The sequence below is a fragment of the Hippichthys cyanospilos genome, chromosome 7 (genome assembly GCF_059441005.1).
Source record: "Hippichthys cyanospilos isolate Australia breed blue-spotted pipefish chromosome 7, RoL_Hcya_1.0, whole genome shotgun sequence".
Taxonomy (NCBI): domain Eukaryota; kingdom Metazoa; phylum Chordata; class Actinopteri; order Syngnathiformes; family Syngnathidae; genus Hippichthys; species Hippichthys cyanospilos.
Window position 1 is genome coordinate 21,138,154 of NC_142375.1, and position 14,329 is coordinate 21,152,482.

General features: G+C 38.5%; 1 protein-coding gene across 2 annotated transcripts in view; it reads left to right on the top strand.

The window, feature by feature from the left end:
* The window catches only part of cntln (centlein, centrosomal protein), a 103,221-nt gene that overhangs the window by 6,154 nt on the left and 82,738 nt on the right, over window positions 1-14,329 (top strand). For both annotated transcript variants that reach the window (XR_015866163.1, XM_088419660.1), the window contains exons 3-8: window positions 609-693; window positions 2,602-2,736; window positions 3,589-3,768; window positions 4,680-4,813; window positions 5,938-6,100; window positions 6,961-7,194. Coding sequence is in view for 1 of the 2 variants with exons in the window: in XM_088419660.1 (XP_088275786.1) it covers window positions 609-693; window positions 2,602-2,736; window positions 3,589-3,768; window positions 4,680-4,813; window positions 5,938-6,100; window positions 6,961-7,194 (931 nt within the window). In the remaining variant the exon portion in view is untranslated. The remainder of the gene's footprint in view (window positions 1-608; window positions 694-2,601; window positions 2,737-3,588; window positions 3,769-4,679; window positions 4,814-5,937; window positions 6,101-6,960; window positions 7,195-14,329) is intronic.

Below are 14,329 nucleotides of genomic sequence, written 5' to 3' on the forward strand. Positions count from 1 at the left end.
AAATTATCTCTGGTTTTGTCTTGTCCTTTGGTAGACTGAAGAGGTCATTTAGTAATGTTCCTTAGAGCTTCATGACTTATTAGTTCCACTCAGTGTTTATTTCTTTATTTTACCATTTTTATTAATTTCTACAGTGGCCCTGAAGTGCAAGTCACAAAAAAATTTAAGCAAACGAAAGAGAAATGCACGTACAAATGATGAAACAACTGAAAATGAGGAATTGCAAAGAAAAAGTAAATATGTAAAAAATCTTGGCAAAAAAAAAACACATTTAAAAAGAAGCAGTTGTGCTTCTAATGTGCTTTTATTTTTTGTTTGCAGATATTTTTCTTTTGTTTTCTGTTCGCATTTCATTTTTTGTAATGTGTTTTTGTTGGCCAATATTTTTTTATGTTTCTTTTTTGTGTGCAATTCCTTATTTGCAGATGTTTTATCTGTTCTAATGTGGGTTTTTATTTTTGTTGTATTTTTTTTAATTGCTTAGTTTTGGTACAGGGCCACTGTACCATTTCTCTTTTGAATTTGAAACTCAACTTTCACTTAAAAAACTTGGTTGACTTTATGCTTCATCTGCAATCCTGCAAATATTCCATCAATCTGATTTATAGGGAAAAGCACAAAGGTGAGCTAAGGGACAGGAAGGTGCTGGAGATCCTCCAGGACAGAGACTTCAAGATAGAGGAGCTTGAACAGGTACTGTGTTTTTTATTTTATTATTATTATTAATCTCACAGTTTGTGGCACAATTTATTACCCAATGTTACTACTGATTACTACGAAATGTCCCAGAAATATGCAGAATGGCTAAATTATTCTTAGCTAACGCATTGAGAATTTTGAAAATTGCTGATAGGTTCTAGAAAAATTACATTTTTTGTGCTGGAAAAGTGGCCAAATGGAGAATTTTTGTTGTTGCATCACCCTTAAAACCATCTGGGCAAACACCTTCAAGTTAATTATAACTTCTTTATTTCTCAATGTCATCCTTGACAGTTTCATTTTGTCTTCTGCTGGTAGAACCCCCGTTTTTGATTGGCTGACTAGTTTTAGTTAAAAAAAATTCCAAAATGTAAATTCTGAGATGTCAATGGGTCATCATTATCGTGATATCCGGGGTATTTAAACCGCTCGTTCCACGTTACTTATACATTCAAAGATGGCAGCCATTTGTCACGTCCCTATTACTATTACCTTTTGTAACCATAACAACCTTTCATTATCAACTATTTTGGGAACGTGTACATGCTAAACAGGCTGTCCTAGCCCTCAAAAAACATTGTTTCCTCTCCTCGCACGACATTAGTTCAAATAGTTCTTGCCGACCTCATTATCAACGTTTGAATTTATTTGACGCTCCCACGTCTAAATCTCTATTAAAGCCCGCTGGCCTCTGCGCTCTTAGCACAGCGATCTGGAAGTAGCGAGGACCGCCTAAATCCGCGATCTGGACGGATCAGAGCCATTTCCCACATCGTGGCAATTAATTGCATCCCGGAGCAGCGTGTTATTTGAGACGAGTACACGCTCGCAGAAAGCAGTGGATTAGAAGCCGATTCCAAATTGCCGTTCCTCGCGAAGCCAGGCCAGTAGGGCCACAAACGCTGCCCTGAAGCCGACATGAAACTAGAATTTGCATCAATGGTAACGTTCATCCTTGCCTTCGCGTTAGTCGACGTGAACAGTCACTAGAGATAAAAAAGATTCCTGATTGACCTGAAGTTAGTTAGCTTGAAAAGAAAATGGGATAAATGAAGTAGATGATGCATTTTTAGTCTTTTTTCAACCGCCGGTTGTAACGTGTGAAGTCTCAGTCGAGAAAAATTGTGATAATTCGAGGTAGAGTGCTTCAAAAGGGGAATCTGGATATATTTGACATTTTAACAGGTAAATTGAATAAAATATATGATGGTAATTATGACACTTTGATGTAATTTCAGTCAACAGCAAGTAGCAAAATGGCCACCACCTGAAATGAAAGAAAACAGGACGATTTGGATGCTAATTTCGACACACACGATTTTAAATGTGCTGTGTTTAGGCGCAAAGAATATATCAAGAAAATGTTTGTCTTGACTTCCCCTAATTTCTAGCAGATTGATGGCAAATGGATAGCATGCTATAAAGCTAATTAGCTAGCAGGCTAGAGATACAAAAGTTAAATGTTCCCAGTTTGTCCAGTTTGTCATTACTGGGCAGTTTAGTAATTTGGTGGTGCAACTCCAAATGCAAAAACTCTGATAAATCATGACAAACCTAATCTGGTCAGAGTTAGTAATTTAGTAATTAATTAGTAAATAAATACTAATTTATATTGGGTTTACTTCTTCAATTAAAATCGTAATCGTCCAGAATATGTTGTAAAAATTGAGATTTTATTTTTGGGGGCCATATGGCCCAGCCGTAGGTAAGATTTCCATTTATTTATCGTTCTTGTGTTTTAATATTTTCCATTGTCCTGAAATCTATATGAAAATGACCTAGTGTAAGCCACTAAAATACTGGATTGTTGTCACAGTTGAAATTTCACCAACGCTTGAGACTCCCTGAAAAAAGCGCATTATTTGACTCGTGTCTTCTCTCTTGCCGGCTTTCCGTCTGCAGAAATTGTCTGAAAAGCAGCAAGAGGTAAACACGCTCCTCCAAAGATGCCCCTTGATGGACGAGGAGGCTTCTTTAATGAAGAGCCAGCTGGAAGCCGTCAGTCAACAGCTGCTCGACAAGAGCACACAACTGCAGGTTAGTCCCATAAATTTCAATCTGACATGTCCCCATGTAGCTTTAGCCACTGACCAGATTGTGGTTATGCCTTGGGCTTTGTGTCTTTTTTTTTTTTTCCTCTGGATTTGTCCCGTCATAAACCACAGAGAATACTTGAAAGCTGATAAGTATGTGCCAAAGAAAAGCAGGTTATCAACAAAACAGATCATTTCTAAATGTGTGTATTATGGTGTGGCCTCCCTCTTAATTCTGACTGCACGGGACCCGGTTATGATTAATTGATCGAGGAGCCTCTTGCAGTTTTGGTGCGGTCTCACGGCAAGAGTCGGCGGGGCGACAACATCAAAAGGGAAGTCTACGGGCTTTACGGCCAGCCCCATTCTCATTAGAGCAGACGCGGCGGCCCCTCTACCTGCATGGGTCCACCTAACACAGACAGCGGCTCGCTCACTCGGGGCCCCTCAGCGCAGGTGACCTTGGCCAATCAATGGCTCACGCAGGCATATCCCGGAATAAATTAGGAATAAAACAAAATATCAAAGCCACGGCAATAATTACATATTCATTTTGGGAACAGACCCCTACTGTTAAATATATATTAAAAAAATAAGAAAAATTCAAGAGGACAGTCAATACGGTGATGCACACAATAGATGAAAAAAAAAAATATATATATATATATATATATATATATATATATATATATATATATATAAAATCACAATGGTTCTGACTTTTTAGAGCTGTACCGGTAACAAACGATTCCAAACCCGCTCTATAATAATAACTTTTTGTTTTTGTGGTGTTATTGTTGATTTGGCCCTCTCGACCCCATCTCCTGACACGCGCGCCTCCCTCATCTTCGTCCAGGAATTGAAGACGGAGTGTGGGAGGAAAGAGGAGGAGGCGCAGCAGGCGGCGCGTGCACTCAAGGAGGAGAAAGGGGGATTAACGTCCCGCTGTGTCGCCCTGCAAGCTGACCTGGAGGAGAAAGAGAGGCAGGCCCAGCACCACCGTGATCAGAGGGAGGCCGCTCAGGCCAGAGTCAAGGTTTGAATAACACGCACGGGTTGGTCCCTGTCCTCTATGGCGTTCCCTTTTCTTCGGAGCACCTTGACATCTCTGATTCCTCGCTCGATTTACTCTCAAAGCGATCTTATAGTAATAGTAGTAAAATCTCCGCGGCAAAGCACAGTTTAAGGTCACTCGTAGAAGAACGCCACCTGCTACAGCTTACAATAGATAATCAAATAAATGAAACTGGAGTTTTCATTCTGGGTAGGTATGATTCCCAAATAAAACCACTCTGACAGATACCAGCCACAGTTTTGGATTCATCTTCAGTTTCAAGTATTTTCCCACTCATTAAAAGCTCAAGAAATGCAAGCTATAATCTCTGGAATAAGCACGGTTTTGAACTGATAATCATTTCGGGTCGTAAAACCTCATCCGCATCATTAAACAAGATACACAAAATGGGATTTGTGTGGCTTTTGACTGGTTTTGTATCCACAATTTATTTTCAATCTGAATACTTTATTCGCATAAAAAGTAATATCAAAAAATCTTGCAACATTCTTCATTTGAGTAAAATTTAAAATATTTCACATCAATATTTGTAATAAAATAAATAGTTTTACTTGTCAAATTTGGAGAATTCTCACGTTAAATTAGTTTTCATTCTTATTAAATCATAATCGTTTCGTTACAAAATGTCTTCATTCCAATAAAACCGCACCTTATTTTTGGATCTCATCCAACTTTATTCTCACAAACTACAACGTTTCCCCTCTCATTTGAAATATGCATATCGTTAGAGTCAGAATCTCTCTTGTTGAACCACAATGTTATTTCATGCAAAAATCCCATTTCTCATGTCCAGACACTTTGATCTTTGGCGGATCGTTGTGTTTGACAATCCCTTACAAATTAGATGACCTCCCACAATAATTCCTCTCCAGGATCTTGAGGAAGAAGTACGCGGCGCCTGGCAGGAGGTATCCAGGATACAGAGCCACAACAGCACCCTGGCAGCTTGCCTCTCCATCAAAGAACAGGAGGTGGCAACGAAAGAGGATCAGCTTCATAAACTGGGGTGAGTTGCACGTGTCACCATCCCCCTTCTTCTGAAAAATGCAAACCGTCAATAATACGGATGGGACCAACCTTGTGCGGCGAGTAACACAAACGTGGCTTCAAAGTAAACGTTATGCTTGCGTTTTGACACGAAAGATTTCATTTTGAAGTTGTTCCTGGAAGGATGTGGTGACAAAAGCTGACTTTATAACACATAAACTGTTGCTATGGAAGAGTCACAAGTTGCATCTCTATATTGGAGCAGCTGGGTTACTTTTTATAGGCAGTTGAAGAGATGAAAATGACTGCGCACTTTGATGCTGACAGCTGCCATTCGCATTGATCGCTTTTGACCAAACCAGGCTGACTCAAATGTGCATCAAAATGGGTCTCAATTGTCAACTTGTACTGTATATAAATCATTAGGAATCAGGTGAGAAACAACGCCATTTCACACTGGTAATTAATATAGTAAGGTGAGAAAAGCAGAGGCTTTTGTCACGGAAACATTGCCCCCTGGTGGTCGGATGACAAACTGCTTGTTTTGACATGTACGGTAGCTGGCTTTTTAAATGTTAATATCACCGAGGATCAGCTTAATTAAAATATGGCAGCCATTTGCGTGTGCCTCGTCCCATCTCGAGTAAATAGTTTAGCGGTAAGCGCGTTGTTAAAACATAGCGCGTGTGGATCACGCTAAGTACATTGCTCTCAAGGCCACGGCTTTGGGGTGACACTGATATTTCCAACCACGGCTCACCTAAAGCCACCCCGTAAGCCCCGCATAGTGGATGCGCTTTCAAGGAGGGAGAAAAGGGAAACTGGGCTGGCTTTGGCTAAGCTGTAGTCGATATGATAAAAACTCTGGGAACCGTTAGGAGCCTTAGAGGTAATCTCATCCTTTTTTTAACTACTTTTCTCTTTTAATGGCCGCCGCGCTCTAATGTGTCAGTCACATTCGGAGCTCGCAAAGGCCTCGCAAGGTTTTAGCTCGGTGATTAAAGATGGCTCCACGCCTTAGAGGAGCACTTTAGGCTTGTAATTCCGCAGCAACTCTGGGAATTGATCCGTATTAATCGCATTTTATCGGTCGCACCGTCGCGGCGAAATTAATTTGCGTGACGTGCTTCGTGCGCGTCTCAGGTGCGAGTTTACCGAAGTGCGGGCGTTGTACAAACGGAGCACGGAGCACGCCGCGGCCCAGTGCCATCTGATCAAGCAACTGGAGGAGCTCAACGTTGATACGCAGAAGGTGATGAAGAACCAGGAAGAGGCGCATACTGCCGACACCTCTTCGTGTCAGAAGGTACACGCGTATACATGCATAAAAAAGAAAAAAAAAAAAAGATTTTACAATTGGCTCAAAGACAAAAGTCTGTAAATATATGGGATTGTACTTTTGGACTATGACATATAATTATATCTTTTGGATTTAATATGCCCGCTGTTTTCATATGCACTTTACCCCAATATTTGAAAAAAAAAAAAAAAAAAACATGAAAAAAGTACATGAAATTGAATGGCTGGACTTCTAGAACGTATAATTACTTCTTTGGCATCAAATGACTTACTGTAATATGATTAACAAATAATTCACAAGTTACTAATGTTATAATGGAAAAAAAAAAAAATTGTCAATGAAGTAAAATAAAACTGAAACTACATTGCTCTTTAAATTTGATTTAATAGGTTTAGATCGGTTTGTTATTGCTGTACGGAAGAAGAAAGAGTTTATATGTTTTTTTTCAGGGCTGATACAGGTTATTAATAGTCACGGATAATCGATATTTTGGGGGGAAATTCTCAGTAATAGAAATTAGTATTATTATTAACCGTGTTGAAATGTCTTTAAGCATCCAGTTTGTTTATTGAACAGCTTTTCAGAGTACCATCATGTTGGTTTATTGATTGATTGATTTCAAAACGTCCGGGGAGCTTCCAGGGTGATCAAATTCTTTCAATAAGTCAAATGAGAATTTAAATAAAATCATTCTATTGGCATGTATAGAGAGGGTTCTACTGTACTTATTTTCTGGTGGTGCGGTTCCGTCTAATGCAAATGAGCCACCGGTAATGATTTTCAAGTCCGGGTTATTCCTATGTTACCATGACGATGATGAGTGTTACACTGCAGCTCTGCTTACCCCATGTGTTGGCATTTGACAGCTGTACAGCGAGTTGAGCCAATGTTATCAGACCCTCATGTCAAGTGAGGCTAAGCTGCGGCAGAGCCACCAAGAGCTGAGCAGCCAGCTGGCCCTGAAAGAGCAGCAAGTAGCGCAACTGCAGGCCCAGCTGCAACAACAAAAACAGCAGCAGCAGCAGCAGGAACAAGGACAGCGGCAACAAGCTCAGCAGACTGCAATTTGCATCTCAAGCAACAGACAGACCAATTTGAAGGTGAGCGTTTGTCTTTTGCCTCCCAGGAGTCATCTGCAACTTCTGCGTCCTTCTGCGTCATCAATGATAAAGTGAGGTATTAATTGGACGTTAGGAATAGTTGATCAAATTCATTAATAACAAAAAAAAATGGCAAAATAGGTGGTTCATCCCTTGATATTCAACTGACAGTAAATGGAATTCAACACTCGGTTGCAAACATTTGAAATGGCCCTGATTCATTTGTTCAACAATTTGTTGTGAGCAATGTGCCCATCAAATCAAAAACGAGTGTTAGAATTTTATACATGTATCCACCTCTTTTATTCATGCAAAAGAATTGTAAGTTTGTTTAACTAAACAAAATTTCACACTATCACTGTATAAATTGAGATGTGATCATTATTTAAGTACATGTCATATCTTGCGATATTTGAACTGTCACCCTAGAGTTAAAGAGAGGAGAAATCAAATCATCCAAGTTAAGTAGCAACTGGCAGCTAATGAGGTGGATTTTTTTTTTTGTTTTTTTTGTTAAACCACATCAGGAAGAAAAAAATAGCCTGTGGTGACACACAGTCATTGATCTAGGACTGGATTTTATAAGATAACATTTGTGGCAGCTGATTAATTCGTATGCCTCCGCAGGCTACGCTTGTTCAATTTGACCGTTCGCTAATAACCGACAGGCTGTCGCTGTTATCAGCTCCAAATGTTAAGCGAGACGCCGTCGCCCTGCACTACTTAACCCCGGTAATTTAAGCAGCCGCCGTATGTAGAAATGGATCGTTTAGCCGGTAATTAATTACGGTAGTGTAATGTTCCTGTCAGTAATTAATACTGTATTTATAGGAGGGCCTGTTTGCGTGTTGAATGAACTCTATATGCAGGGGAATAAGGGCAAATATTTCGGGAGAAATTGCTTTTTTTTTTCTGGTTTCAGTCTTGGCCTCCTTTTATGGAGTTTAAATCTTCTTCCTGTGCTTGCTTGTGTTCTCACTTTTCATCCCACATTACTAAAACATACGTATTTCGATTAGTTGAAAACTTTTAGCGATCGATTGATTATCATCCCAGATATTCTGCCGTTTCTGAAAAGTTCAATAATACATCAGTTTGAAACTATTGCAACAATTTTTTTGGACATTTCAGTTCGCTTTATAAGATATTCTGGTGACATTATCAAGTTGCACCTTTTTTTTTTTGTTTGGCATTCTTGCTGTGTAATTTTCTTTTTTTTTTCTGCATTAATTTACTTGTTTCCAATAACCTTTTAAGACATGCTTATGTCCCAGATATTTTATGTGTAATAGTAAACAAAACAAAAAACGTTCCAAATTGAAACATATGCTTGGAAGAATTTCAAAAAAATCGTAAGAGTTAGCATTAATATATATATATATATATATATATATATATATATATATATATATATATATATATATATATATATATATATATATATATATATATATATTTTTTTTTTTTTTTTTTTTTTTTTTTTTTTTTTTTACACCAATATTTTTCTTTCTCCTGAAAATTAGTACATTACCACATTTATCAGTGATTGGCTTCCATGACTGCTAATTTTTGGTATAGGCCCAAAAAACTCATCGCTCTCCACTATAAAAATAATTACAAGTCAAACAAGGACCGATCTAATATTTTGGTCACTTTGGTCCAACTTTCTGTGTAGTTGTACAAATAATAACCCCCAAACTTGGGTTATTTTGTCCAAGATACGCTAGAAAATTGGTTTGTTTTCTATAAATTGACCCAAATATTGCATCAGTCCTTTTTGACCCAATATTGGGTTATTTTTAACCAAAATGCCCAAAGTCTACTGGACAAAGCTTAAAGGATAAGCAATATAGATTGCTACTTTTTAGGCATCACATTATCCACTGATTACGACAACAAGAAACCGGTGACATTTCATTTTTTGCACACGTGATGCTAGAAGTGTACAGTTTTTTCGCGGGAGTTACGTGTGCAAAAATAACCGTAGTAACTGAAATCCACCTAGTAGAGGTTGAACTTTTTTTCGTGCATTTTTTTTTTCCTTTTCTTATGTTTAGCTTGCAATTGAAATTTCTTTTGCATGATCTGACTTGGAGGGAAAATAGGCTACATTTATATCTTGCTAGCAGCGACACGACATACTCCCAAGTTTAACAGTTGAGCATTATGTCCCTCATCATGTTGAAGAATGTTAATTGTATCGCTGCATATGGCCTGTTAATATGAAGCTTTATTTACTCTTCCGGTTGTTGTTTTTTTTTTCTTCTTGAACCTTAGCACCTACTGACATAAATTCAAACAGGTAAACAGATCTACTATCCCAAAGCGTAGCACTCAGTCGGAAGAGAGTTGTTTTTCCCACTTTTGCAATTTCACTGACAGGTTGCGCACATGCATGCATGTGAAAAGCATTGAATTAAAAGTGTGTATATGGGCACGTAATCACAAATTCCATAACAAGTTCCTACGGAACACCTGTTAAATTCTAATGCTCGGGTTGCTAGGGCAGATGTGATTTTAAATTTAAATGTTTGGTTGGAAGTTACCGTCGGAGGTGATCAAAGTGCTGATCGCAACAGGAGCGCGAGGCGGAGGAGACGCAGCGCTCATTTGAAAACAGGCCAGAGTGGCGCCTTTGAACACTCCACTCATCCCGCGGTGTTTAAGATTTTTTTTTTTTTCCTCTTTATTATGATCACGCGGCATGTGTGGGTAGGTTTGGGGAATACAAGAGGAGAATAACAACTATTGTGAGTCACATACCCGCGCTCACGTATGTTCGTAATGACAAGTACGGAAGACTATAATGAACATATATATATATATATATATATATATATATATATATATATATATGTATGTGTGTGTGTGTGTGTGTGTGTGTGTATGTATGTATATATATATTTTTTGTGAAAATATATATATATATATATATATATATATATATATATATATATATATGTGTGTGTGTGTGTGTATATGTATGTATATATATTTTTTGTGAATATATATATATATATGTATATATATATATATATATATATATATATATATATATATATATATATATATTTTTTTTTTTTTTTATTTTAGTGTGAACCTGTCTAATTTTGATTAAACATTCAGTTTTTTTAAACCTTATTTAACCAGGAAAAGATCCATTGGCATTTACATCTTTTTTTTTTTTTGCCAGGATTTTCATGGGCTACAAAAAAATAAATGAACTACTACTGATGTGGGGCTGACATTCACGGGTTTGAACAATTCTAAGTGAGACAATTGTTTTTAACAAATGATCGATTAGTTTTGAAAATAATCTATTAATTTTGACAGCTCTTATCTAATTTTCTTACATATTTGTTGGATTTAAACCAGAATGCTGTTCCACTTTAAAGGTCCCATTGGAACTTTTTTTGTGATCCAGTCGAAAAACACAGCTTCAAGTTTACTTTGTTTTTTTGTTGTTGTTTTTTTTTTTTTTTTGACCTGGCTGTCAGTCAGTGTTGCCCAGTGATTAAAGAGCACCATTACAGCGTAATTCGTAGCAGACCTCGGGCTTTCTGGAAGCTTCACCAGAGCACATGAGTGATAATGTGCTCATCCTGTGGGCAGTCATTCAACTACTGGATGCTCTCCCATTGAGCACACATTAAAGACCAGTTTATTTGAAAACTTGTATTAGCTACTTTAATTCTGCTTTGTCTGGATTTTTTTTCTAAACGTTTGTGTTACTGAAGTATTTGCATGGCCACGGTAAATGGAGACGATCATCCCGGGATGAGTAAGCATTTAACTTTTTTTTTTTTTTTCTCACTAGTTTTCTGAGTTTGGTCATGTGACATTTGAAAGCTGAGATTTGATTGGTCAATACTTGAGCTGAGCAACTGTGATGTTATTTTCAGTGGCAAAATGACTCAAGTCTAGACATTAGTTTCCAGGTATTTATACGAGACGTCGACCGATTATCGGCCATGCCGATTATCAAGGCTGATATTTGGTAATTTGACGAATATCGTATCGGCCCTTTTTTTTTTTTTTCAAATCCGACCGGCCGGTATGAAGAAATCAATGTAAATGTGATGCCTTTAAGGTTGATTCAACGGGATGTTATTTCAAATAATGCTAAGAAAATAGTTTCCATATTGTTAAATGATGTTTCGGTGGATGATTATTGTTTTGTTTGTGCCACAGAAAGGTTTTGCCGATTGAAGTACTTCCGATTTTCCGACGCATTTCCTTTTCCGGGTTTGCAGATGAGCGCGCTCATCGAACATTATCAGGCAGGATTAATTGTAGAAAGTTATTATGTACATTATTGACAGCACTAGAAAAAAGCAATTGGCCAATATCGGCGACTTGGTCGATTCTCTCTCACTTAAAAATCGGGCGATTAATAGGTCGGGCCCTTGTGTGGAGTGTTCTCAGGGTCAGCAGTATTTATTATATAGTTAACTTCAAGTTTAAATCAATATTTCCTTGAAGTTTACAATAACAAAAAGTAAATGTGGATATTTGTCAAAAACGCCAAAAATCGGAGCAGATTATCTGCCTGGTTGATAATCGGTTGAAATCATTATGCAGCTCAATCTGGATTTACCTTTTTGTTTTCCCCTTTGTTTAATCTTGCTTTGACTCCGGCAGTTTACCATCTGCTCCACTCTTGTACCCTCACTGTCAGAATGGAGTATGTTTAATTTAAATGCAATACTCTCTGCCGTTTACACTCCATATATTCTCCTCATCTGCATCATTGTGCTGGTACTTAAAAAAAAAACTCATTTGAATACCTCTGCATAGGTTGTCGTTATAAAAAAAACAAACAGCATTGTCAACGGCGAGTCGCCATGCGCCCGGCGTCGGCGGCCAGAGACGTTCCTAATGACATGGACTCCGGCGGTGCGCTTTTACCAGCTCAACCGCTCTCATTAGATGAGGAGCCCGGCCCGTTTGCACAGCCCACCTCATTAACGAAGCACAGCCATGTGCCGCCTCAGCTACATGGCGCTTCTTTAAGCACATACGCGCTGGGGTCAAACAGGCTGCGTGGGAGGACTCAGGGCTATGTGTACACGCACACACACAAATATATACACTGCTTACTTTCTACTCACTGCTCACTGTCCTTCTGCAAAGTCCCTCTCCACAGCAGTTATTGCACACACTCATACATATATGCACACACTTGTTCTTTGAAGAAGCACCCTCTTGCATAGCAAGTGTACCTCTTGGCCTGGTGGGGGGGCCTTTACTTGCATCCCCCTGCTTTTAAAGCAGAAATATACCCCAACACCTTTTTTTTTTTTTTTTTAAATACCTCGAACCAGTTACATTACTCATAAACTCCTCGGGTGTTAAAACAGAAAAATCACGCTTTTACCCCATTCAAAAGAAGTTTGTTTTTCTTCATTTTCGCCCCATAGATTAATCGGTCAGACAATTAATGGATCATCAAATATTTGTCGATTTGTTTACTCTAGGGATTTTCAATGCCAGTTTTTTGTAAGGCCAAAACCAGTGCAAGTCGTCAATTCCCGAGTATGCACCAATACGATGCAAAGTAACCGATACCACTGATACTTTTGATACGTAAATTTTCGTCTTTACCAAAGATAGATCATTTAAACAAAGTCGGTTGAGTCCTGACTAGAATCACAGCAGTCAACCTTTGCAATTAAACATAAAAATTAAACATAAAATGTTGACTACTGATATAGAATAGAATGCCTTTGTTGTGATTGCACAGCAGGTAAACAACAAAATTGGAAGGGCTGCTCTGATTGGTGCATACTAAATAAATATGAACAATAAATAGAATAGAATAGAAATGATTGTTTCACAGGAGCGCAGTTGGTATTGATATTTACTGTGTTCTCGTCCTGTTGTCTTTCCGAGCGTGAATAGCTTCAGGGAAAAAAGCCAGCTGAGTCTGTTTGTCCGGCTCTTATGAGCACACAACCTAAAATCACAGTATGTTTATTTATTGGTGTTTATTATATATTAATTTATTATCAATTGTTTTATTTAAAAAATCAATTTGTTTCCCATAAATAAATAGATAAATAAATCAAAGCCTACTGCAACATAAATCAGAGAAATATCTTACATATACACTAATATATATTCAACTACTGGTATCACAAACACCTGCTTGGTAAGGATTAACGTTTTTATGACTTTATTAATTACAGATTTTTTGCCGACACGGTATTCTTACTTTATATATGTAAATTCGTTCTGGTATCAACATTAATTTGGCCAGCTGAGACACATGAGACATGTTGGGAAGGCCAGGATGTCCTCTACTGAGCACACTAGGACTTGGTAAGAGTAGCTCAAATGATTTAAAAGAAAATGTCCACTAGAGTGGCCTAGCCTATCACATCTTAAAATGTCACCCCTGTGCAGATGACGGAGTGTGTGTGCATCTCTGTTGTGCGTATGAGTGCGTGGCGAGGAGCCCCTCCCCGATTGCAGCCGGCGCGTAATTACCAGTGATCAGATTTGTTTTGTGGCATAAATGGCGCACGTGTAGCACATTAGGCCTGGCAAGTCTCATTCGGCATTCAGCTCAAGGGCTCGGCAGCAGACGGGTCACGGGCTTCGGGGAGAGCCTTCGCAAGCCTCCCTCCATATGGTCCAGCCTCGCCGGCGAGGCCCGCGAGTGCCAGACAAGTTCCCCCAAGAACCTAATCGTGTTCGGTAATTACCAAGACAGGCTTTTTTTTCTCTCTCTCTCTCTCTCTCTCTCTCTCTCTCTCTCCGTCTTATCCACCCCTCCTCCCTCCCGTTCCTCAGCCTCCCACTTATCTGTTTGCTGTCTTCTTCTCACTGCACCTGCTTGCTCTTTTCTCCTTCACGCTCACTCCAAATCTGTTTTCCAACTTATACGTTTCTTTTATCGTTAAACTTATAAAATGTCTGCAAATGATATGAGAGCTGATTGCTTGCCGTTGACTGAAAATGACTTCATCTGTGCTCAGGCAACGACCAATCATGATTCACCTTTTTGGTCATGTGACATCCAGAATTTGAACCGTGATTGATTGGTTGTTACCTGTTGCTGCACATTTTTAGATGAAAGCAAGTGAAAAAATGTGTTTTCAAATGTATTCATTGCACATGAAAAATAATTTAG